Source organism: Halichoerus grypus, chromosome 15 (assembly GCF_964656455.1).
Source record: "Halichoerus grypus chromosome 15, mHalGry1.hap1.1, whole genome shotgun sequence".
Taxonomy (NCBI): Eukaryota; Metazoa; Chordata; class Mammalia; order Carnivora; family Phocidae; genus Halichoerus; species Halichoerus grypus.
The window spans coordinates 16,762,013-16,788,389 of NC_135726.1; the positions used below are offsets into that span (position 1 = coordinate 16,762,013).

General features: G+C 41.6%; 1 protein-coding gene across 2 annotated transcripts in view; it reads right to left on the reverse strand.

Moving 5' to 3' along the window:
• The window catches only part of SNTB2 (syntrophin beta 2), a 104,005-nt gene extending 81,415 nt beyond the window's left edge, over positions 1-22,590 (reverse strand). The window contains exon 1 of one of the 2 annotated variants that reach the window (XM_078062835.1): positions 21,961-22,590. In XM_078062835.1, coding sequence (XP_077918961.1) covers positions 21,961-22,540 — 580 coding nt within the window. In that variant the 5' untranslated portion in view covers positions 22,541-22,590. The remainder of the gene's footprint in view (positions 1-21,960) is intronic. The other variant, XM_078062834.1, reaches the window with a different exon arrangement.
• Positions 22,591-26,377: the final 3,787 nt, after the last annotated feature.

Below are 26,377 nucleotides of genomic sequence, written 5' to 3' on the forward strand. Positions count from 1 at the left end.
AAGAAGTAGCATGGAAATGCTAGATGCAGGGAAGAGGAAATGGGAAAGATAATATTATCCAAATAAAAGAAAAAGCCCACTAATTCAAAGGGATACATGCACCCCTACGTTTATAGTAGCATTATTTACAGTAGCCAAGATATGGAAGCAGCCCAAAGATCCACAGATTGATGAATGGATAACGATAAGGAAGATGTGGTATATATATATATATATATATATATATATATATATATATATATATACACAATGGAATATTATTCAGCCTTAAAAAGAATGAAATCTTGCCATTTGCAACAACATGGATGGAGCTGGAGAGTATAATGGTAAGTAAAGTAAGTCAGAGAAAGACAAATAGCATATGATTTCACTCATATGTGGAATTTAAGAAACAAACAAGCAAAGGAAAAAAAAATAAGAGAGACAGAGAGACAAACCAAGAAGTAGACTCTTAATTATAGAGAATAAACTGATGGTCACCAGAGGGGAGGTGGGTGGGGGGATGGGTTAAGTAAGTAACGGGGATTAAGGAGTGCGCTTGTCATGAGCTCCGAGTGATGTATGGAAGTGTTGAATCACTATACTGTATACCTGAAACTAATATAACATTTTATGTTAACTAAATGGAATTAAAATAAAAACTTAAAAGGAAAAAAAAGCCGTATGTCACACCCACCAAACCAGATGCCAGAACACACACCCGAGGATCAAATGGCGAGAGCGGAAAGGAAAGAAGGAAGATAAAACTGGAAGTCTTTCTCCCTACCTTATTTATGAAGGGTCACAGAAGGTATCTGTGAAATGTGAATTCCAGTAACAACCTCCTCCCTAGGATGGAATTGAGGGCCATTACAGAGAAATTACTTATTTCCTCCCTTGAGAGTAAACTGGGTCATGCATATGCAGATTCCCATTTTGCTAATGGGCCCCACTCTGTACATAGCCAATTTAAAACATAACTTTAGGGAAACAAAACAAGATCATCAGGACATAAATACTATGACCATATGTGAACGACGCAGCAGTAACATCACTGTATAATTTCCATTACTACTTCCATAACTGAATTTAGCCCAACAGTCAAACTAACGATTTGAATTAAGCAGAAAGGTAATTTGATGCCAAGAAAGATGTGGTAAACTGGAGAGTGGAAAAATACTTGCTTAAGCCACAGACTATTCAACTGAGATGGATTACTGAAGGGGCCCATGCTGTAGATTTCCTTATGCTGGTACATCATCTGAAAATATCTGGCTTCGGTTTCAGATGGGATATTCTTAAATATGTTTTAAGTTTCCCAAAGCTTAAATCGGCAGTCAGTTAATTTAGTTTGTGGGCAATGCACTAACTTAAGATCCTTTCTTTCCACAGACCAAAATTAATCAATCATCTGTCCCTGTAAAGAATTTGGGCTTCTGAAAGAATTTTAAATCTATGCTAGGAAAGGCCTGAGGTACTAGGTCTAAAAGGAATTGTGGCAAAGTCTGACTCTTAGAAACTACTGTCTCAACATGTTTTTCTTTTGAAGAGCAATAAAATTCCATATATGGAATAAGACTTGATGGCACACAACCCAATGAATCTGGTGCCCAATGGGAGATTTCTGGTGCTCCTGAAGACCCTATAGAAGCAAATACAGCTGAGCAGCAATGCTACGTGTCCACTTCTGCTTCCTCATACCCTGAACAAAGGACAGTCCTCACCAGTCTCTAGCTTATAAAACAATTATTAAGGAGAGGTGCTCAATGAATAACAGATTCCTACTATAATAAAAAAGGGTAGGAGAGGGTTTAAGGAAGCTGTTTTAAATGGCAAAGAAATGGCAAAAACTGAAAGGTGAACATTATTTTTAAAAATAAAATTATTAAAAAATAGTGCATAAAAGTCACGATCTGCATTTAGTATGAACAGTAACCATCATATTACCTTGTTATAAGCTCTTTAAAGGTAGGAATTTTGTTTGTTCAAAATAATGCCTACTACCTGGGGAGATGTGAGGAGTTACTTCTGCTTTCTTCTTTTTTTTTTTAATAGCTTATTTATTTATGTGAGAGAGAGAGGGCGTGCGTGCGTGCGTGCCGGCGAGCAGGAGGAGAAGCAGATGGGGGGAGGTGGATCTCAAGCAGACCATGCTCAGTGTGGAGCCCAATGTCGGGCTCAATCCCATGACCCTAAGATCATGACCTGAGCCAAAACTAAGAGTCCACCGATCAACCAACTAAGCCACCCAGATGCCCCACTCCTGCTTTCTTCATTAGCCTTGAATGAAAATTGGGAAGGACGAGAACAATGAGAAAGCCTCCTAGCCAAAGGGAACAGAGGAGACAGGCCCAGAGACTGCATCCACTGATTATATAACATATGGATGCAAAAAAGTCTGCCTGGTTAAATGTGATGTGCTGGTAAGAGATCACAGAAAGACTGGGAACAAAAAGATGTAGCTAAACATTATAGAGACTCAGGTATAGCTGAAATTATAGGAGTAGATGACCTAAACATCGGGTGTACATAAAAGAGATGAATCAGAGTCCTATCAGCTTCCGTTTCTTCATTGACCTGCTCCTAGCGAGCACCAGTTTCTCCACACAGGCAGAAAGAGATTCTCTTTTCCATCCAGATATGAAGTATAGAAGAAGTGAGATTAACATTTTTTGAACACCTATTATGTGCTAGGTACTTTATATAAAAAAACTTTACATAATCTTCACAATCATTTGAGAAAGAAACCAAGGCTTAAAGTTATGTTCCTGACATCATGTAGAACACTAGGCCTGCATGGCTCCAAAGCTTTTACTACAATAGAACATGATCATCAGCATAGATTCACCTGGATCTATTCTGCTCAACAGCGCTTTCTCTCGCCCTGGAAGAGAGGCAACCCTGGCCTGTTCTCACCACCTTCCTGGGCCATAATAAGCCCCAGATTCTCTAGTTCTTGCCTGGATCAGGCTGTGCCTAAAGTGTTCATGACAGCTGTACAGCTTACTCCTACTGCTGAAGAGATGCTGCAGGGACAATGTCATGGAAAAGGCACAGGTGGCACAGTCAGTTAAGCATCTGACTCTTGGTTTTGGATCGGGTCGTGATCTCAGGGCGGGGAGATCAAGCCCCACATGGGCTCCATGCTCAGCACAAAGTTTGCTTGAGTTTCTCTCTCCCTCTCCCTTTGCCCCTCCTCACTCTTCGTGCGCGCTCTCTCAAATAAATAAATCTATAAAAAGAGTTGATTGCTCACAGAAAATATTTTAACCAAAAGTAAGAAAAAAAACCCACAAAAACAATTTATACAAAAATAAATTCCAGGGCGCCTGGGTGGCTCAGTCGTTAAGCGTCTGCCTTCGGCTCAGGTCATGATCCCAGGGTCCTGGGATTGAGCCCCGAGTCCAGCTCCCTGCTCGGCAGGAAGCCTGCTTCTCCCTCTCCCTCTCCCCCTACTTGTGTTCCCTCTCTCGCTGTGTCTCTCTCTGTCAAATAAATAAAAATAAAAATCTTAAAAAAAAAAAAATTCCAGGTGCATTAAGAACTTAAATGTGAAAAATAAAACTTAAAAAACAACAACAAAAAGAAAGAAAATGTTTTAACCAAACTCAAGATTATTATCTTCCAAATAAGAAATCCAAAATAACTGTTCAAACTTTTTTCTGAAAATCTGAGAACAGTGTCACAGGAGAGTTTTTTTGGGGGGGGGGAGGATGTATTGTTGTTGACAATAAACACAATCTAACAGGGTTAACATTCGTTTCAGCTGCACTTTGTTCCTAAACTGGTTAATACCCAATGATTTGCCACTAGTTCCCAACTCCAACTTAAAAAAATACATTCCTTTCATAAATAATTTTAGATTTCTTCAAATGGATAAAATGAATACCTTACCAAGTAGTATTAAAGGATTTTATGTCCATGCCTCCTTAATCCTTTCTATTTTGCCACATCCTCCCCCACCCCATTCAGCATATCAACATGGCAAAAAATAAATTAGCCTGCTGTTTTAACTACAGACCTGCATTTGAGGGAGTCTTACAAGTTATAAGACTGCAACTTTTGGTTCAGTGCATTCTCTCCCATTTATTAGTGTTAATGAATAGTTCTTCTCGTTCTGTGACATTAATACCATTACAAGATGCTGTACAAGATGCTTAGAAGAAGGCATCAAGGGGCGCCTGGGTGGCTCAGTTGGTTGGGCGACTGCCTTCGGCTCAGGTCATGATCCTGGAGTCCCGGGATCGAGTCCCGCATCGGGCTCCCTGCTCGGCGGGGAGTCTGCTTCTCCCTCTGACCCTCTCATGCTCTCTCTGTCTCATTCTCTCTCTCAAATAAATAAATAAAATCTTTAAAAAAAAAAAAAAAAAAAAAAAGAAGAAGGCATCAAAATCCTTTAAATAATCATGTTTTCACATGTAAATACTTCATGATTCCAGGTGGCAACTTCCAGCCCAGGCTGCTGTTTTCCTATGTCTTTCCTAAGTATTCTGCTTCAAAACCAGACACTTGGTGGCCCTGAAAGTGTGATGGGGAGTAATTATAATAAAATAGAGAGAGATGACTCCATTTGTCTGATATTTCAGTGACACATCACTGAAGAGGGAACACATATAAATGAATAGGTCAGCAGTGTTAACTAAAGTGTTTGGTAAAAGTTACACAGCAGTCTTCTGCCATTACCCCACAAAGAGAAATAATGAGGATCTTTAGGGTAGAAGAATCTTATCAGTCAGGTGAGGACAAAGTAAGAGCAAAGAAACATAGTCAATACAAAAAAATTATTTTAAGATGGATCATGGAGCACCTGGGTGGCTCAATCGGTTAAGCATGGGACTCTTGGTTTCAGCTCGGGTCATGATATGGGGTCGTGAGATAAAGCCCCATGTCGGGCTCCCTGCACAGTGGGGAGTCTGCTTCCCCTCTCTCTCTCCATCTACCCCTCCCCCTGCTCATGCACACACACACACACACACTCTCTCTCTAAAATAAATAATCTTTTTTTTAAAAAAAAAGATGGATTATAGGTCTAAACTTGAAATACCACCATAAAGCTAATAGAAAAAAATATAGACTATCTTCGTGACCTTGAAGTAGGCAAAGATTTCTTGGACAGAACAAACAGTAACCATGAAGGAAAAAATTTCAGCTCAGCTAAATCTACCATTAAGGAAATGAATAGACAAGCTCCAGATTAGAAAAAATATTCACAGGGGCACCTGGGTGGCTCAGTCGTTAAGCGTCTGCCTTTGGCTCAGGTCATGGTCCCAGGGTCCTGGGATTGAGCCCCGCACTGGGCTCCCTGCTCCGCAGGGAGTCTGCTTCTCCCTCTCCCTCTGCCTGCTATTCTGCCTACTTGTGCTCTCTGTCAAATAAATAAATAAAATCTTTAAAAATATATATATATATATATGAATGGCCAATAAACACATGGAAAGATACCTTTTCTTTATTCACCAGGTAAATGGAAATTAAAAACCAAAACAAAATACCATTTCACACCTACTACAAGAGCTAAAATAATAAGATGAATACCACTTAATGTCAGCAAGGACATTAAGAACTCTCATACATTGTTGTTAGGAGTGTAAGATGGTACATTTACTCTAGGGGATTATTTCGCAGTTTCTTATAAAGTTGAACATGCATCACCCATGAATCAGCAATTCTACACTTAAGTACGTACCCAAGAGAAATGAAAACATATATTCACATTCACTCACACACACACAAAAATTGAACAAGAATATTCATGGCAGTCTTATTCATAAAGTCCAGAAATCAAAACCAATCCAAATTATAACAAGAAAATTATGGGGGTGCCTGTCTGGCTCAGTTGGAAGAACGTGTGCCTCTTGATCTCAGGGTCATGAGTTCAAGCCCTATGTTGGGTGTAGACATTATGTAAATAAATAAAAAACTTAAGAAAAGAAAATTATGGAATACTTATACAATGAAATAATAATCAACATTAGAAAAACAATGAACTACTGGGGCACCTGGCTGGCTCAGTCAGTAAAGCACATGACTCTTGATCTTCTTGGGGTGGTAAACTGAAGCCCCACATTGGGCTTAGAGTTCACTAAAAACACACACACACACACACACACACACACACAAAACAAAACAAAAAACTACTGATACAGGTAAAAACCATGAATCTCAAAAGCACAATGAAAAGTGAAAGACTTACGCAAGACAGTGCCGACTATGTGGCTCCATTCCTATATAAATTTCAAGAACAAAACTGATTTATGGTGAAAGAAATCAGAAAGCAGTTACCTGGGTTGAGGATGGGGAGAGAAACTGACAGGCAAGGGCAATAAGGGAACCTTCTGGGGATGACGGAAATGTTCAGTACCTTATGTAGTCATGACACCGTTATACACAATTGTTACAACTCACTCAAGTGAACACCTAAGAGCATCTTATTGTGTGTTAATTATATTTCAACTTTCAAAAATGTTAAGGAGTCAGAATTAATCCAAGTGACAGTAAAGTAACCCAGCACAAAGAAAAATTGGACAGCTTTTTAATTTCATCTGAATCTTAAAAACTGTGAAATATTTAAAATACACTAAAAAATACAGAGTACAATATAATGAACATTCACATAACTCAACTTTATCAATCTTCACATCCTGTCATATTTGTTCAGCTTTATTTCCTGACAAAAGACCCCCATGAACCTCTCTTTGACTCCATTCATCCTCCTTGCGCCCTAGCGGTAATTATATCCTGAATGTGGTATATAACAAATCCATTCTTTTTCTTGTATTTCAATTCCAAGGACCTAAAAAGTAAACTGCACTGCAGCAGCACTTTTAGGCCACCTGTATTTTATTTATTTATTTACTTATTTTTATTATTTTTTAATTTAGTTTTTTTAAGATTTTATTTATTTTTATGTGAGAGAGAGCACAAGCACGAGCAGGGGGGAGTGGGAGAGGGAGAAGCAGACTCCCCGCTGAGCAGGGAGCCACATGTGGGGCTGGATCCCAAGACCCTGGGATCATGACCTGAGCTGAAGGAAGATGCTTAAATGACGGAGCCACCCACGTGCTCCATTTACTTACTTTTAAAGATTTATTTATTTGAGAGATAGAGTGCATTTATTTGAGAGATAGGGTGCATGAGAGTGGGGGAAGGGCAGAGGGAGAGAATCTTCAAGCAGAGAGCGTTGGGGCTTGATCCCAAGACCCCTGAGATCATGACCTACGCTGAAACCAAGGGTCAGTCGCTTAAACAAATGGGCCACCCAGGCGTCCCTAGGTCACCTGTGTTTTAAATAACCTTTTTATACTTGAGATTTGATGCTCTGTATACTCCATCCTTCTTTCATTTAGTAAACATACATAATACCAGTGATGTGATTGGTGTTTTGCTGGGTGCCAAGAATGCAGTCTACAGGAGCAGAATGCCTGGCATAAAAATAATTTCATGCCAGTGTTCTAATGCTAATAGAGAATACATTAAACTTTTTGCAAAAGAAGTTGATTCCTTACTTGTCAAAATATTCCAAACATCTAAATCATTGTGAGTAAATTTAGTTGACAACAATGGCCAACACAAATATATTATTTATGCAAATAATTTCCCCCTTTCTCCTCATTTTTCACACTAAAAAGGGCAGAGAGAAAGGAATCACTTGGCATCTAAGTCCTAGAGTTTGGCTTTCTTTGCAATATTCATTAAGAGAGTCTTGCCCTCATTCACTAAAGAATAAAGAAATCTCAAGTTACACAATAATCAGTGGCAAAATTAATTGCAATCTAGATCACTCAATATTCCTTCTTCCCTAAGTGATTCTTTTCTGCTTGAAGACAGCTTTATAAATGCTGCCTGTGTTGGTCTAAAGAAGACTAGTTACTACTTACTTTTTTTTTTTTAAGATTTTATTTATTTATTTGACAGAGAGAGACACAGCAAGAGAAGGGACACAAGCAGGGGGAGTGGGAGAGGGAGAAGCAGGCTTCCTGCCGAGCAGGGAGCCCGACTCGGGGCTCAATCACAGGACCCTGGGATCATGACCTGAGCCGAAGGCAGACGCTTAACGACTGAGCCAGCCACCCAGGCGCCCCATGAAGACTAGTTACTACTTATAATGAAAGATGGAAGAGCGAAAGCTGATTTATCTGCACATCTACAACATAAAAATCCCTTATCTGGCACTTCCGTGTATCTCCATCACAACAATAAAGTTCACAATAAGGTATTACAAATCCAGAGGTTCCATCTGAATAATCAAAAAGAGATTAAACTATATTTACAATATTTTTAGTGTTAAAAATAGTTTGATTATATTTCAATTCTCTGACAGCCCATGTATTTGTATATAGTCAGTTTAACTACAACTCTTCAGTCTCTATGTTATATTTATTTATTTTTTTTTTTTAAAGATTTTATTTATTTATTTGACAGAGAGAGAGCACAAGTAGGCAGAGCGGCAGGCAGAGGGAGAGGGAGAAGCAGGCTTCCCACCGAGCAGGGAGCCCGATGCGGGGCTCGATCCCAGGACCCTGGGATCATGACCTGAGCTGAAGGCAGACGCTTAACGACTGAGCCACCCAGGCGCCCCTCTATGTTATATTTAGAGTGATAAAATATGAGAACTAGAAGGCATCCTATTTTTAATAGATAAGAAATGTAAGGCTTGTAATGCTGAAATTATTTTTTCCAAGGTCACATAGGGAGCTAATGGCCATCAGAAACGCTTTGCTTTATTTTTCTCCCAAGTATCTTGTCCTCTCATGCTTAGGTTTGGATCCAAAGCATTTCTGGTACCAGAAGACTCAGGGAGTTTCTGTTACCACAACCCAAGTATTGGAGATGTCCTAAGGATCCCAAAGACTTCTTTTGAGGCCCAAGCACAAAAGAAATAGAAGGGAATTTGAGAAATAAAAAGAGTGGGAGGAAACGTTGGTGGTAGAGGAGTAAGAGCAGAACAGATCTTTCTCCCAACCGCAATGTCCCTAGAGAGAAGCAGAGGAAAAACATGCAAGGAAAACATTTTTCTTGTCAAATATATAGATGAAAATATACGTACAAATACATATGAATATATTTACAAATCTGCCAGACCTGGCTGCTAAAAACTAGCTTGGCAGCATTTAAAATTATTTTATTTCTTTATTTTCCAGTATCAATGCCATTTACTAATCTTGTGAGTACTGTCATTATTTTGTATCCTGAAATGAAATTAACAAATACAAAAATCAACTCTATAACACTGTAAGTGGACAAAGCAGATCCATATAAAAACATCTGTGGTGGGGCGCCTGGGTGGCTCAGTTGTTAAGCGTCTGCCTTCGGCTCAGGTCATGATCCCAGGGTCCTGGGATCCAGCCCCACATTGGGCTCCCTGCTCGGTGGGAAGCCTGCTTCTCCCTCTCCCGCTCCCCCTGCTTGTGTTCCTCTCTCACTGTGTCTCTCTCTGTCAAATAAATAAATAAAAATCTTAAAAAAAAAAAAGGGGGGGGCACCCGGCTGGCTCAGTCCATGGAGCATGCGACTCGTGATCTTGGGGTCATGAGTTCAGAGCCCCACATTGGGTGTAGAGCTTACTTTAAAAAAAAAATCTTTGAAAAGACTAACGCCAAATATTTATCCTTAGTACTCTGAAATGTCGTATAGATTACTAGTGGTTTTTTAAAATGTAGACAGCCCTTACTGCAATGAAAACAGCTAGCAATTTAAATACCTTTACTGGCCAACAATTACAGCGGAATAAGGAGGTAAATCCAAAACACTTAGTGTTCAGTGAAACATTGTGTTTCACTTGGGCAAACATTTATTTGTAAAGGTGGATACGGTTTGGAGAATGCTACTTTGCTAAAATTGATGTTTTTCAAAAGTAAAATAACATTGTAATATACTAAAAATGGAAGAGCTAACAGAAAAAGTTTGGCTAGAATGATTGCAAAAGAAAACTGACTTTTGCATTACCAAGCAGTTAGCAGACAATGAATAAAATTGTTAGAATACCTAAGACATCAGTTTATTATTTTTACTAATAATACATTAAATTTATTAAAAAATCAGTGCTTTAAAGTCTTGAAAACCAGCTATTTCATCAAGTGTGTTTGCTGGAGTTTGCACATCACTTGCTCGTTCTTACCTCTGGACATGCCACTGCCCTCACAAAGAATATTTATGTCTATCTTCTGTACCTCCCACCCCCCTCACCTGACCCAAAAGACATTCCTAACATCAGTTGCTTCCTTATTCCAAGTTCTTTCAGCAGTTGTCTACCACTTGTAATGTATGAAATAATGTAGATTAATTTATGTGCAGTTTATTAGCATGTTTATACCCATTCTGGGTACTTCTTAAAAGTAGGGCCTGTGTGGGGTGCTTCACTGGCTGAGTTGCTATTTTCTTTCCATCTCTCCCAGAGTGCCTAGCAGGGTGTGGGTATTCAATATGGGCTGATTAATCACATACAGCTATTTGTGCCCAGCATGAAAAATCCTAGACAAAGGCAAGGAGACATTAACAATAACCTCCAGACAGATGCAACAACACAGAATCCAGGAGCACAATTTCCTGCACATTAAGCCAATCATAACAATAAATCCTGTTGGTCTTTAGATTTGCTAGCTTCTTAACCTAAACAGATTCATCAGAGAAGCAGTCTATTATAATGATAAATACCAAGAGGTGTGGAGTCTGACTAATCTGAATAACTACCTTGCCTCTACCAAGTGCTGTGACCATCGACAAATTATTTAATCTCTCCAGGCCTCAATTTCTTCAAATTGATTATGCCTGCCTTACAGTGCTGTTAAAAGAATAAACTGTGATAATGCACATAAAGAGCTTAGCAGCAGGGCGCCTGGGTGGCTCAGTTGGTTAAACGACTGCCTTCGGCTCAGGTCATGATCCTGGAGTCCCTGGATCGAGTCCCGCATTGGGCTCCCTGCTCAGCGGGGAGTCTGCTTCTCTCTCTGACCCTAACCCCTCTCATGTGCTCTCTCTCATTCTCTCTCTCTCAAATAAATAAATAAATAAATTAAAAAAAAAAAAAAGAGCTTAGCAGCTGTAAGCTCTCAATAACATCATTATTATTTGTATTGTTTCAATTTTTTTTTAAGTTTACAATTTAGCTATAAAATATCTTGGGGCACGTGGCTGGCTCAGTTGGTAGAGCATGTGACTCGATCTCGGAGGTTATAAGTTTGAGCTCCACATTGGGCATACATATTAAAAATTTTTCTTTTTAATTTTTTGAATTAAAATTTTTTTATTTTTAAAATTAATTATAAATACATAATAATAAATCAATGGCTTCAACATCTGCATTGTAAGAGTGGAGGCAAGTTTGCCTAGCAACCACCCCATTCTGCATTTCACAGTTTGGTGAGGCTGCCAATCTTGATATACCAGGGATGGGCACATGACCCAGGCCTAGAATCACAGTCTCCAGCATCTTGGAAAGAGTGATAGTTTGTAGAGGTAGAAAAAGCAGAGCTAATCAGAGTCCTTCCAAGAAACTGGAATGTGGGTGCTAGAAGAAAAATGCTTCTTTTTTAACAGGGGTTATTAAGTTATGGCAATATATCCTAGAACTGCCAATGCCATTTTAGCTGACTATACAGAACTAGACTCTCCACAGCAGGAGATGTTGCAGCCAAGATAATTTGAGCCTTTGGATTTCTCTGGACCTAAACCTAGATCCACCCCCAGTCTTAGGAACTATATGAGGCAATACATTCCACTTCTGCTTAGTTTGGTTTGGGTTTCTGCAACCAAAATAATTCTTAACTAAAAAAAAATTGTACAGGGGCGCCTGGGTGGCTCAGTGGGTTAAGCATCTGACTTCAGCTCAGGTCATGATCCCAGGGTCTTGGGATCAAGCTTCCTGTCGGGCTCCCTGCTCGGTGGGAAGTCTGCTTCTCCTTCTCCCTCTGCCCCTCCCCACCGTTTGTGCTCTCTATCTTCTCTCTCTCTCAAATAAATAAATAACATCTTTTAAAAAATAGTTTTATTGATCAACTGGTTTTATTAATAAGTCTATGATTTTTCTGAGTCTCTTTCAAAATCAAAGCTTCCCATTTTCCAAGTGGGAAGTACAACATTTTACATACGTGGCAGATTATTCTTAACTGGATATATGTCAAAGAATTCTAGTAATGTCTTGGGAGCCAAGTCACAGAAACAAACCAAGTTTGAGTTCTCTAACTCTTTTATTCTTTCCAAAAAGCAAATCTACTGACGCTGTAATCACCGGCACTTTGTTCACATACAAAATTATTTCATGAGTTGTGCTTTTTAAACTGAAATCAAACACAAATTGTATGAAGGAATCAGCTTATTTTCCTTACACTGGCACTCACATAAATAATAAAATAAAATAAAAATAACTAAATCAACTGTATTTCTCCAGACACAAAATATTAAACACACCAGAACATACCGTCGTTTCTCCAAAGCCAAAATCTCCTTTCTGGAATCTAGGGAAAAACGCTTCTAAAGGAAGAATATGCTCTTATGCTGTGTGACTAGATGTAAAGTTTATAAACTAAAATTTTTCTTCTTAGTCCCCAGAGCCAGCAGAGTTGTATCGCCTAAGTGCTTTATAACAAAGCTGAATGGTATAAGCTTAATATCCTCCCAAGTATTCCATTTTTTCCCAGTGGTAATAACCATTCCCCTACTATCCCTGGATAGAAACCTCAGGGCCAGGGCACCTGGGTGATTCAGTCGGTTAAACATCTGCCTTCGGCTCAGGTCATGATCCCAGGGTCCTGGGATCGAGTCCATCGGGCTCCCTGCTCAGCAGGAAGCCTGCTGCTCCCCCTGCTTGTGTTCCCTCTCTTTCTGTCAAATAAATAAATAAAATCTTAAAAAAAAAAAAAAAGAGAAGAAACCTCAGGGCTAATTGATTACATCCAATCTGCCCCCACAGCCTGTCATTTCTTCCTTTAAAACAGTGGCTCTCAATTTTCCACCCAATGTCTCCGAGGGATCAAATGCCTGTGCTTGCAATAGAGGCTCACTCCCTGAGGTTTTCTACAAGTGTCGATCTTTGGGTGCAGAGGCAGTCAGAAGGATGCTATCTAGGTAGAAAAAGGTCCCCAGTGGATTCTGCTGACCCCTGGCAAAAATCATCTGCTTTAAACGTTCTTTGAGGGGCGCCTGGGTGGCTCAGTTGGTTAAGCACCCAGGATCCTGGGATGGGGCTCCCTGCTCAGGGGGAAGCCTGCTTCTCCCTCTCCCACTCCCCCGCTTGTGTTTCCTCTCTCACTGTGTCTCTCTCTGTCAAATAAATAAAATCTTAAAAAATAAATAAATGTTCTTTGAATTGCGTCTTCCTTTCTATTCCCAGTGCGCCCACCACCACCCCCTTCAATGGTCACCACCTCTGCTTTGAGCTGCTTTCATTACAACAGCTGTACTTTTTCCTACCTTTCGTCTTTCCTCTCTGCATTGTATCCAATGCATCCACTGCTGCCAACCCAAAATTCTGTTCCCATCATGTCACTTCCTGGCTCAACAACGGATTGCATCAGTTCCCCACCCCTTCTATCTCTTCAACCTCTTCCCTTGTCTGTTGGCCTTTTCTCCTTGCCTTACAAATATGTCCCAATTCTTCCCCATGTAAAACAAAATAAAAAACAACCAGCTACAAAAGTAAAACCTTTCTTGGACACTTCATTTAATTCTAGTCACCATGATTGCTTCTTTTTTTTCTGAGCAACTTTTAAAAAGCATGGTCTACTCACTGCCTCTTGATCCTGTCACTCTGCTGAAATTGTTCTTACAAGAACTCTAATGATCTGGTTCTCTAATTACTAAATCCAATGGACTTTTTAGTTCTTGACGTTCTTGGCTTCTGTAGCATCTGAAGATGCTGATCACATCCTCCTTTTTGCAATTCTTGCCTTGCCGACTTGCACTGCACCATTTTCTCCAGGCTCCCTCCCTATCTCTCAAACCTTTTCTTTCCAGATTCCTCTTCCTGTACTCCTTTTTTCAAATGTAGGGGTTCTGCAGGTTCCATCCTGGTTCTACTTCTCTTTTTAATTTGCACTCTCTCTTGATGATTCCATCTACACTCATGGCATCAAATACCACCTCTACCCTGACATCTCATAAATCTTCATTCTCATATTTCTCTTGACTATAGACCATACTCCAGACTGGCTATTGGACTTCTGCACCAGGATGTCACACAGGTAACTCCAACATGCCCCGAACCAAACTTCTTTTTTTTTTTTTTTTTTAAGATTTTATTTATTTATTTGACAGAGAGAGACACAGTGAGGGAAGGAACACAAGCAGGGGGAGTGGGAGAGGGAGAAGCAGGCTTCCGGCCGAGCAGAGAGCTGGACTCGGGGCTCAATCCCAGGACCCTGGGATCATGACCTGAGCCGAAGGCAGACGCTTAACGACTGAGCCACCCAGGCGCCCCCAAACCAAATTCTTACCTTCACTCAAAACACAGTTCCTCCCCTGTTACTTTTGGTTTCATAGTTATCTGGTTTCCGAGGCTAGAAATCTAGGAGTTATCCTCCACTTTTCTCTTTCCCTCAGCCCCCAAACCAATCGTTTAGACCTGCTGTTTCTTTTCTTTTCTTTTTTAAAGATTTTATTTATTTATTTGTCAGAGAGAGAGAGAGCACAAGCAGGGCGAGTGGCAGGCAGAGGGAGAAGTAGACTCCTGAGCGGGGAACCCGATCCCAGGACCCTGGGATCATGACCTGAGCTGAAGGCGGACACTCAACCGACTGAGCCATCCAGGCACCCCAGACCTACTGTTTCTGTCTCCCTAATATTGTTCAGCTTCATACCGTCCCATCCAGTCTCACTATCGTTATGGTGTTGCAACAACCTCCTAACTGCTTTCCCTTACCTCATGTCTTGAGCTCCTACACTCCACCTGCCCTTCTGAACTTCCTAAGACATCATTCCCTCACTTAAAACACTCCCTCATTTAAAGCACTTTAAATTAGCCTGGGTGGCTTCCCAGGCCTAAAACTTTTGACAGCACACACCCATAGGTAAAATGTGAGTCTACACTCTCAATCTGTGAATATTCATTAATACATATATATTATTAAATATCCTTAAGATATAGAAATCAAGAGAGAATGGCATAAAGATTAAATTAAGACAATAACATATTCCCGATGAAGTCAAACTATCATTAGCTACTATATGACTCAAACTACAAGATACTCTCAGGGCCAAGTTCATTAATAATTATAATGTGCTAATCCACATTTAAAATAGTCTTCTTGGCAATTTCATTTTTTAGGCTGCCTTCTCTACAGATATGATTACCTTGAAATGTGACAAAGAGCTCCTACTAGAAGAAATGTCAGCTTTACCTTTTTGTTATTGTTTGTAGTATTATAATTACCTTTAATCCATGGTTTCTTTGTGCAAATCTTTAAGCCACTTGTTCATTTTGAGAAGACTAATTTAGTTAAAAGCACATGATATAATGTATATCCACTCAATCAGGCTCAAGTAAACTACAATAAGTCACAATATGATAATAGCAAATTAGTAAGGTCACCTCTCAATCCCTTTGCTTTGTGAAGCTTTGACTCTTTCCTCGAGATATCACCTTGTATATCAAATGTGTAATGGCCCCATCTTGGAAGACTGAGAGAACCTGTATCACCCATACATTAAATATTAATAAAGCTCAAGTTCTTTTTTTCAGGTTGAAAAGTAAATATAAACCCCACTTAGAGACAACTGCTTACACTGCATACAAGGCCCCTGATGATCTCTGGCCTCTGCCCACCTTTCCAGCATACTTTCAGGCACACATTTCTTACCATGCTTTACTTCTCTCAACACACCAGCTACTTGTCACTTTCTTACCTTTGACATGCTATCTCCTTTGCACTTCTTTCTCTGCTTCGAGGGCACCACGTTCTCACCTCTTTTAAAGCACTTATCACAACCTGTTATAACTGTTTCCTTACTAGCCTAAAGGGCAAGGATTACTCCCAATTTTTAATTCCCGCCATCTACCACAACACCTTGTTTGCAGTAGGTACTTAATAAATGTTGACTGACAGAATGAAAAAGGTCCAAATTCCTCTGGCTGGCTTTCAAGGCCTTGCATAATCTGGCTCCAATTTATCTACCCAGCCTTATTTTCTTCCAAGTCCATTCCTATTCTCCTCACTTCCCATCATATGTCATGCTCATTTTGGCTTTTGTTTAGGTTACCCCCTCAACGTGGAAGGCCTTCCATCTACAGAGAAGCAACCTGTCCTTCAAGCCTCAGATCTAATTATCCTTTTCCCATAATGTCACACTCTACTCTTCCACCCCACAACGGATCATTCCCTTCAGAGAACTCTCGAAGAGGGAGTACTACACATTTGATCACTTACTCTCTATGTGGCAGTCTTCTCTCCCCAATTTCAGTCTAAGTTCTTCAATGCCAGAGACTACCTTCAACTTATTCTGCACGCTGATCTCTCACAACGCATTGCAACATGATGCACAGGAGAGGCTAAGAGACCTGAATGACTAGTTGTAGGTAGTAGAGTACAAGGGAGAAAGCATGACTTGGGTTTTAGTCCAAGTTCCACCACTAATTAGCTAGTTGACCTCAAACACGGCACTTAACCTCTCTGGTCATTAATTCCTCATCTGGAAGATAAGACTTTACAAGCTTTAAAAGTCCAGGTAAGGTTTTTCCTTTTGTGCAAAGAACATTAAAATTTTTCCTCTAAAAATCAAGAGAAATTCTGAGACCTTTAGTAACTCACTTAACTTTAATGAACTATAGTGTAATCATTTGTAAAACAAAAATAAACAGCCCATCACCTCCAAGGACCGTGTAAAGGTCAAATGACAAAATGCATATAAAAATGCATAGATAGGGCACCTGCGTGGCTCAGTTGGTTAAGCGACTGCCTTCAGCTCAGGTCATGATCTTGGAGTCCCAGGATCGAGTCCCACATTGGGCTCCGTGCTCAGCAGGGAGTCTGCTTCTCCCTCTGACCCTCCCCGCTCTTGTGCTCTGTCTCTCATTCTCGCCCTCAAATAAATAAATAAAAACTTAAAAAAAGTTTTTTAAAAAAATGAATAGATGGGGCGCCTGGGTTGCTCAGTCAGTTAAGTGTCTGACCCTTGATTTCAGCTCAGGTCTTGATCTCAGGGTTCTGAGTTCAAGCCCCACATTGGGCTCCACACTGGGTATGAAGCCTATTTAAAATTAAAAAAAAAATTTAATGCATAGATCATTTTAAAATGCTAATAAAAAAGTAAGGTATTATTATACTATTACGTTATTTAGTGAAAAATGCAAGCAGGCAGCATTATTTGTTGCCAGTTAGTTAGGATAGTGTGTAAATCTAGCCAAGAACAGGGAGTGGATCCTCAAATAATCCATCAGCTTAGAACAGCAGAACACTTCCAGAGCCACGAGCTGTACCTCATGCCTTATGTATAAAAGACACAAACTATAGGAATGATCCCTGAGTAAAGTAATCTTTATCCTGGAAAAACTACACAGCAGGTAACATATTGAAGTTACTGAGTTACCAGTTAAGATCTAAATTAAAGCCTGGTTTTGGTTTCTAAAAATGTTCTTAGAATTTTCATAACCACTCTATATTAGAATCAATAAACTTCTCATACTTTAATAATAATTTGGAGGACATATTTTAGCATGAGGAGACTATGAGAAGTAATATGGTTACAAAGACATAGTTTCTCATATAAACATGTCTAATCATTCAAGTGAAACATGACGAGGCTAGTTAAACAAAAAGAAACAAACACAGAAACACAAACTTCCTGATAATTTAGATGTTCTTCAAGAGAAAAATTGATGAATATACATGCAAAATCTCAAAGAAAATGTAAAATGTTTTCCTTAGGAGACTCTAAACTTGTCCAACAAACAAGGAAGAAAGTGGCAGTGTAGAAATTCAGACTAGCTTCTTTAATTTAGCAGCCTAATACTGTCAACAATATGTTACATGTCCCCTAACGTGCACAAAGAACCATACTATAGGGGCGCCTGGGTGGCTCAGTTGTTAAGCATCTGCCTTCGGCTCAGGTCATGATCCCAGGGTCCTGGGATCAAGCCCCGCATCGGGCTCCCTGCTTGGCAGGAGGCCTGCTTCTCCCTCTCCCACTCCCCCTGCTTGTGTTCCCTCTCTCACTGTGTCTCTGTCAAAGAAAAAAAAAAAAGAACCATATTATATATAACACTCAAAATCTCAAACCATCCTGGATACAAAAAATATTTTCAATTTTCAAGTTAAATTTCATGCCAGTCCACTTCCTCTATACACTTAGCCATCTTCTTTTCAGTAGATTCGATAACAAAACTTTTGAAACTACATTTAGGCAATAAAAGATGATTTTCCAACAATATTCCAATGACAATTGCTTCAAAAAAAAAAAAAGAAAAGAAAAGATCTTTTCTCAAATATCAAACCTTAAGCTGAATACTTTATACTGTCCTCCCTAACCTCTTCTGGAACATTTTTTGATGTATAATTTGTGTTCATTTAATTTCACAGCCCTAAACATATAAATTCTAGAAGCTTCCTAGTTAGACCCTATTTTTAGCACTCAAGATACAGCAAATTCAACATACAATACCTGATGGGTGAGCAGTCACCCCTTTATGCTTACAGTCTGAGTATCTCTGCATAGCATAGCTGAATATCAATGCTAACAGTCACTAGCCAAAACTATAAGCACAGAGAAAAGCAAGTTTTAAGGTTCTGAGTGGTAAAATCGCTTCTCAGCCTTTTGGCTAAAATCAAGGGTAAGGTTCTGAGTGGTAAATGCGAAGAGGAAAAATCAAAGGGATGGGAAACTAAACGCAAATTTAAAAATAAAAAAGTTGGCCTATACAAGAGATGACAGGAAAAAAAGATTAGAAAAAGGTGTTTGCAACCAAGAAATGCAAACTCATTCTTAACCTGTTCACCTAAAGTAATCTTTATTCTTATCACGTATTTCTTTTCAAGTAAAATGGTGCCTTGGATTTTAACAACTTGTTATCCTGGCTATTCTAAGAGTGCTTGTGTCATCTCACATGTACCTTCATGACCCATTCCTACCTTCCTCATTCAGACTTTGGTTTTTGTTATTGTCGTTTACTGCTATATTCCCAGTCCCTAAGAAAGGACCTAGCACACAAATTGTCAAATGAGTAACAACCCTCTGAAGGAGGTATTATTACCATCCTGGTTTTTCAGATGAGGAAACTAAGGCTTAGCAAGGTTGAGTAACTTGCCCAGGGGTTACAAACCACTAGCCAGAAACAGACCCACATCTGTTTGACCACAAAGTCCTCATTTGTACTTACCCTCACTGGGCAAAGTAACTTCCTACTGTCTCTCATTTGTGTGTATTTACTGGTGGCAGCTTTCTAGTAGGGGAAGCTTCAACTTCTCCATCAACCTTTTCCCAGGCATCCTCAAGCTCTGACCCCCACTAAGGTCTTCTACAGATCTCTCCTTTCTTTGTGCTGTGTCCTCTCCAGAGTTCTATTATAACATCCTTTTTAGCCCTTTGCTATAATTACTTCTCATCTCTCTCTCTCTTATCTCAACTCCAAACTTCCTGAGGGCAGGAATCAGGTATCTTCAAGTGCCTCTGGCACATGGTAGAGTTGAGTAAATGTTTGATGTATCAATGAATAATCCTGACAAATCCATGAGATAAAAAGGAACCCTTTAGCTCAGTTCCCTAACCACAGGCAACCAGAGACTACCGCTTTCCTTTGCTTGAGGGTGGCAAGGGCATGCCTGAAATTCCCTGCCCACATCACAAAAGAGCATACTTAAGGCAGCTTTTCAAGTTTTGAGACATCTAATGGAAGAACAATAAGGTTCCAAAACTTTAAGGACTAAGCATAAAGTCGACCTTTTAGAAGTGGCCTACCTGGATGGAACACCAGCTCTTGATTTTAAATAATGTCTGACTGGTTCAATTAAATCACTGTTTTCAGTGATTTAGCATATTCTAAGTAATTTTATTTTTATATCTCTTTGGCTTGAAAGTGTAATTTCATACTTCCCCACACATTTAAGGACAAAAACTGCTTGTCTTTTACAAAATAGGAAAATAAAACAGAACCTGTGTGTTAGGTAAAAAGGCACTCGATAAATATGTTATTATGCTGCTGTTTGTAAAGCCTCCTTCCAAAAGCACATGTGGCCTATTTTAGACTAATGAATACCGGGCAACATTTACTAGATGATTTTCATTTAATTGGTATGAATACCAGGTTCAAAACATATCTAAACAAAAACTGGGCTTTTAAGAAATACATGGTGTAAAGAGCTGAAATGTCTGCCCATTACCGGTGAGTACTACATAAATAGTACTACTCCAATATTCTGGTTCTAAGAATTTATAACCAAATGCTTAGCTAGACCAATTTCAAGGTGCACATTTAAGGTTACAAGGTTACAATTTTTTTTAATACACCCAACTGCCCAAGCCACAGTCTATAATTTTACTCCATTTATTAACACTAATTTCTGAGCAGTGTCTGGCACCACCTATAAGTGAGGTATAAATAAGATTTATAAATAGGATATTATAAAGATGGGACACTGGAATTTCATACTTGGGAGTACATGCAAACTAACATTTTTCCAAGTATTTACAAGCAGGTTTGGGAAAAAGTGAACATCACTTTACCAAGCTGGACTTCTGACCTCTCAGTTCCATGACTAGTCTCTGCCTACCCCTATTCCCCACCCATTCCCTTCTGCTCTTCCTCTGCCAGGAATACCCTCCTGACTCATCTTTGCCTGTCTATGTCCATTACTTCCTTAGAGACCTGGCTCAAGATTCAGCTCCTTGAAAAAGGCCTCCCTGACTAATCCTGATTTCCACTACTTCCTAACTTTGCATTCCCTTGGCATTTATATATAGTTTGCATTACATAATCAGTAACTTAAAGTTGTTTTGCATTTTTCCATCATGTCCCCAACTAGAGACCAAATAGAGGAACATGATCTTTTATATCCTCTTCTAAACAGCCAGTAATAAATGCTTCCTTCTTGAATGACTGAATCACCCGCGAGAGAAAGGCATTCGCTCAAAAATTTCTGGCTTTTCAGATCACCTTGACAATACTCTACCACCTCCAACATGCATGAGTACTTCACGGAAATGAGATTTACTTTTGCCTTCCATAAATTCATTACAAAAAATCCAGATTACAGATCACGTAGGTACTTAAAGCAAATAATAATAGTGGCTATTCAAACATATCTTGAGATTTAACATTTCAGGCTTCATTCAAAGCCTTGAAGCAGCACGCCTGTGAATGCTAGGAAGCTGGCACCAGTCTCTTGCAAAAGGGGCAAAACTCTAGTTGGCAGTAAATGTTCAAACACGTGAGCCTCCTCTGTTAAACAAGGCTCATTAGCCACACAAACTTGCTGTTTCAGCTTTCTGGCTTCGATGAAGTGCTATGATCTCTTCTGGTTATTGTCGAGAGTCAATGGTGGGTTAAATTCCCATAAATTAACCAGTAGTTTCGGTGGTTTGCCCAAACATACCACTGGCATCGGTGTGGGTGGTTTTTTTGTTTGTTTGTTTTTTAAACAGACCCTCTCTCGCCCGGGGGAGCCAGATGTGAGTGAAGAGAGCGCCAACCCGGTACTTCGCAGGAGGCAAAGCGAGACCTCCAGGACTCGAGCCCTTCAGTATCCCTCTAGTTCTTAGTGTCAGCTTATCTTGAAGAGGCGGGGCTTCAAGCGCTGCAGCTTTTTACTAAATCTCAACCGAGTCTTCCTTAGGGACTGAAAGCCAACTTTTCCTGCAGGAAGCATCAGTTTTTTCCATACTCAAAGCCCCAGTGGTCAGGGTCCAAGGGAGAGCCGGGCCACCGGCGCGGGGAAGCCGAGGACGCGGAGGGGGAGGGAACGGACTCTCTCCGCAAAGGGGGCCAGGATGGTAAAAACAAAGTGAGCGCCGCCCCGCCGCCCGCCGCCCCGCCGCCCGCCGCCCGCCGGCCCCGCTCACCCTCCAGCAGCACCTCCTTGCCCGCGCGCTTCAGCGCCTGCACGGCCTGGTCGTGGGTGGCCTGGCGCAGGTCGGTGCCGTTCACCGACAGGATGGCGTCGCCCAGCCGCAACGCCCGGCTCTGGTCGGCCGCCAGCCCCGGGAAGATCTTGGAGATGAGGATCGGCATCCGGTTCTCGCGGCCGCCCTTGATGCTGATGCCCAGGCCGCCCGCCTCCTGCTTCACTACCCGCACCCGGCGCACGGGCGGCGACGCGCCCGCCTCGCCCGCCGGGCCCCGCGGCGGCGCGGGCGGGCTCGGGGGACCCAGGCCGCGGCTGGGGCTCCCCGGTAGCGAGTCGCCGGCGCCGCCGCCGTTCGGGAGGCCGTTGAAGGCAGCCGCTGCCGGCCCCAGAGCCGGCTCGGGCTCAGCCGCCGCAGCGTCGCCCGTGAGGCTTAGGCTCTCCCCGCTGAGCTCGGCCACCACCCGGACCCAGCGCTCCCTCAGGAGCAGCTCCACCAGCCCCGCTTTGGTGGCCCGCGTCCACACCGCCATGGCCGGCCCCCCTCCCGCCGCCGCAGTCGCCGCAGCTACCCTCATTCCAGTCAGGCAGCCTCGGCGCTTCCCCCTTCCCGCCCGAGGGGGCGGGTCCTGCCCCTCCCCCCCCCCGCGGTCTTTCATTATTCATGAGAGGCCACGCCCGTCGTCCGGAGGGGCGGGGAGTGGCGGGCGGAGCAGCTTCCGGGAGGTTAAGCCGTTGCGCTTCTTTAGGCCAGTCCCCTGATGCTCGCTGGACTTGGGCAGCGCGGGCGCCGTGAGGGCTCCGTCTCACGTTCTCCTTCGGTTGGTCTCCGATGGCCACCCCCGAAACTCCTGACCTCTACCGCGCAGTTCGAGCAGCCCCGGTACGGAAAACAAAATCAGCCTCAAGAAGCACTTTGCAAGCCTGCAAGACTTGGTTGCACGTTCACTCCTGCATTGATTGGTTCATTATGTATTTACTAAGTGCTCAGCCCTGTGCTCCTTTCGATGCCTGGAGATGAGCTGAATAAAACGTACCACAATTAAGAGCTGGCGGTCTAGTGGCGGAGGAGAACCGAGAACCAACCAACCTGAGGCGATGCTATGCGGTTAAGTGACATGTTAGAATACGCCCTCAGAGCAGAGTAAAAGAAACCTTCGGTTGGGCCTGGGGTCAGCTTCACAGAGGTGACAATGGAAGGTGAGTAGGTGGAGCAGAGAGAATTGCTTAAGCAAAGGTCCAGAGACATGAATGCAGGTATTTGTTACTCTGCTTTGTAATCACCTGTTCATTTGCCTGGAGTGAGGGGACCATTGCTTCTTCAGCTCTGCAGCTACAATAGGTAGGCCTCATAGATATTTACAGAATGATAGTTACTTAGGAAGATGTCAGAATTCCAATGTGAACACAGCATAGGGTCAGTGGAGGTGGCAGGAAAGGAGTGTGAAAAGCCTCTTATCATCTAGTATGGAAGAGTTTGGACTTGGATTTGTAGATCTAACTTTTTTATCCTGGAGGTCATGGCCAGTTGTTGGGGCAAATGTTGATGGGTATCCCCAGAAATTGTATGCACACTGCAGACCCTGCAGTGGCTTTTATCCAAAGACATGAGTGTTGCAATCCACCCACTTCCAGCTTCATGGGCTGGGAGAACTGAGGAAACTGAGGCCCAGAATGCCAAAGACTCCGGCCCAAAGTCCACCGTGAGGAAGGAGAAAAAACTCGGGTCTCCCAGCCTCCTGGTCCAGGGCTTTACTACATACCTCAAACCTCAAAAATGAGGGTCCAGAAATCACACCGCTGACAGAGATCTCAGCAAAAACATGAGATCAAGGTGCCCTCTAACTTTTCTTCAGCAGTAAAAGCGAAATCCCCATGTTTTCACTTGTGCGGAGTGGGGCTGCAAGCAGAGGGAATGAATGTGCACCAATTCCCGTAAAAGGGTCTGGATACCTGCTTGCTCATGAAGTACATGTTGAAGCTCGTGAGCCATGTCCATGCACTTCTCTATGAATGCACATTCATGTGTGGGCAGGAACATTCAAAGAGCCTCCTATACCAGGAGTTAAAACAATAAAAATGGAGACTGGAAAGTATCCAGAGCCCAAATGAAGAAAGAATTCAAAATGAGAAAAGTTCTTACCAAAAAAATCATTACCGCAGAATCCTCTTTGCAATTAGGGGAGCAGGATTTTCGAAGCTGCAAATGTCAGCAGAAGCTCAACCCTCCAATCCTCTCCTAAATCAATTGCAATGAGGCCAGCTCCCTGTTCCAGCAGGTCCCGATGTGCCCAACCAAGTGCATCTGCAGTCACAGATGTTCTTGGCTTTGCTCCAGCTGAGACGTGAGCCCCCAGAGGCCTGAGTTATGTGAAATTTCTCCTTATTAGAGAGAACTTGGCAGCTGATTCCTTCGAGTATAAGCACTATTTTGAACACTTTTATGTCCATAATCATCCAGAGGTTGGGCACTTGACGACACCTTTATTAGCAAAAGGGAAGTGCTGGAAATTCTTTCCAAAAGTATCAAGAACTTTTTGATCAACAGAGTTGGAGGAAGTCGTAGATCTTCCAACTAAATAGCAAGGGCACTTACATAAGATAGCAAGTTATGTGACGTAACTCTAGGTATTTAACTCTAGGAGGAGAGAAGGTAATGGAGGTTGCTATTTGGGTTACTTGGGAGTTTTTACTTAAAAGATTATTTTTAAATATGTTAGTGAAAAATCCCCAATTTATTGAGCTGTTTTTACAAGGTCCTCCATCAGACTCTAATTTTCAGTGTTCTCTCTCATCACTACGTTCAGATCAGCCACATTCAGCCAGTGTGATGCCTTGCACGTTCCCCACTGAGGCCATCCTTCCAAACACCCCCTGCCCCTTATCTGTGCTCAAGGTTCCTTTTCCCAAGGTTTCCCAAGGTTTCCACTTTCTTACATAGCAAGATCTCATCCCAGGCTTCCCTGTCTACCCAATTTGCTGGGATTTTCCTTTGAACAATTTTATTCTATGCCTGCCTGTTTTGCCCAAGTAGGTTATAAAATACAGGCAGGCAGGGACCACCCATTGACTTCTTTTTGTCCCCCACTATTCCAAAAATATTGCCTTGCCGAGAAGAACTCATTAAACATGTGATTGATTGAAATTCAGTGCCTTCTGTGCTGTAGTCATTTAAATAATCCCTCTGAAGGTTACTGGTTCCTTGCAGAGTGAAAATTACAATCCAGGAAATCTCAAGTAGTCAGTGGAAATCTACTTACTGTGGATAATGAAATCTGAAATAAAAAGAGTACACATCTGTTTCCACGGTTTCTTAGGGACAGAGAGACAAGCTTAGATAATTCTCTGAACAGGCATGTTATTTTATCTACCTCTAAAAAAGGAAATGGCTGAGATAATTCCTAATAACCTTTCATTCCTCTCACCTACCAATATGTATTCTCTGCTCAAGCTGTTATCTTACTGTTTCTCAGAACAAGGCAGGGATCATTGCTACTTTATTTTTTATTACTTTATTTTTTTTAAAGATTGATTTATTAATTTGAGAGAGAGCGAGCACATATGGGGGAGGGGCAGAGGGAGAGGGGGAGAGAGGATCTCTAGCAGACTTCCTGCTGAGCTCAGAGCCCAATGCAGGGCTCTATCTCACCAACCCTGAGATCCTGACCTGAGCTAAAACCAGTCGGACGCCCAAATGACTGAGCCACCCAGGTGCCCCTATTTTTTTATTACTCCTTTAAAATGAGGGGGTTGGATTAGCTCTCAGTTCCATAATTTCCTAGAATTCTATGACTTAGGCTCTGATTCTATGCTCTCTCAAAACCCAATGGTCTTCCCCCTCCCCTTCTCCCTCATAGTAGGTATATAATATAGCATGGTAATTAAGAACACAGGACTCAAATTGTAGTTTGGCTACTTACTATACTATATGACAAGAGGTAAGGGGCTGAGGTCATGAGACTCAGTTTCTTTTTTTTTTTTTTTTTTTAAAGATTTTATTCATTTATTTGATAGAGAATGAGAGACAGAGAGCATGAGAGGGAGGAGGGTCAGAGGGAGAAGCAGACTCCCCGCCAAGCAGGGAGCCCGATGCGGGACTCGATCCCAGGACTCCAGGATCATGACCTGAGCCGAAGGCAGTTGCTTAACCAACTGAGCCACCCAGGCGCCCGAGACTCAGTTTCTTATTCGGAAAAATTCAGATGCCTTCTACCTCTACGGATGGCTGTGAGGGTTAACTGGGATGTCGTATGTGAAGTGTTTAGCAGCACTGTACCTGCCACCCTGAGAGTTCCATAAAAAGTACCTGCTGCTGTTATTATTACCTGTTGACCTGCAGCAGGTATTTTCTACCTTTGGTAGAAAGTCTCAAGCTTAAGAGTCTATACTTTATCTAGGAATGAGTCTGACATAAT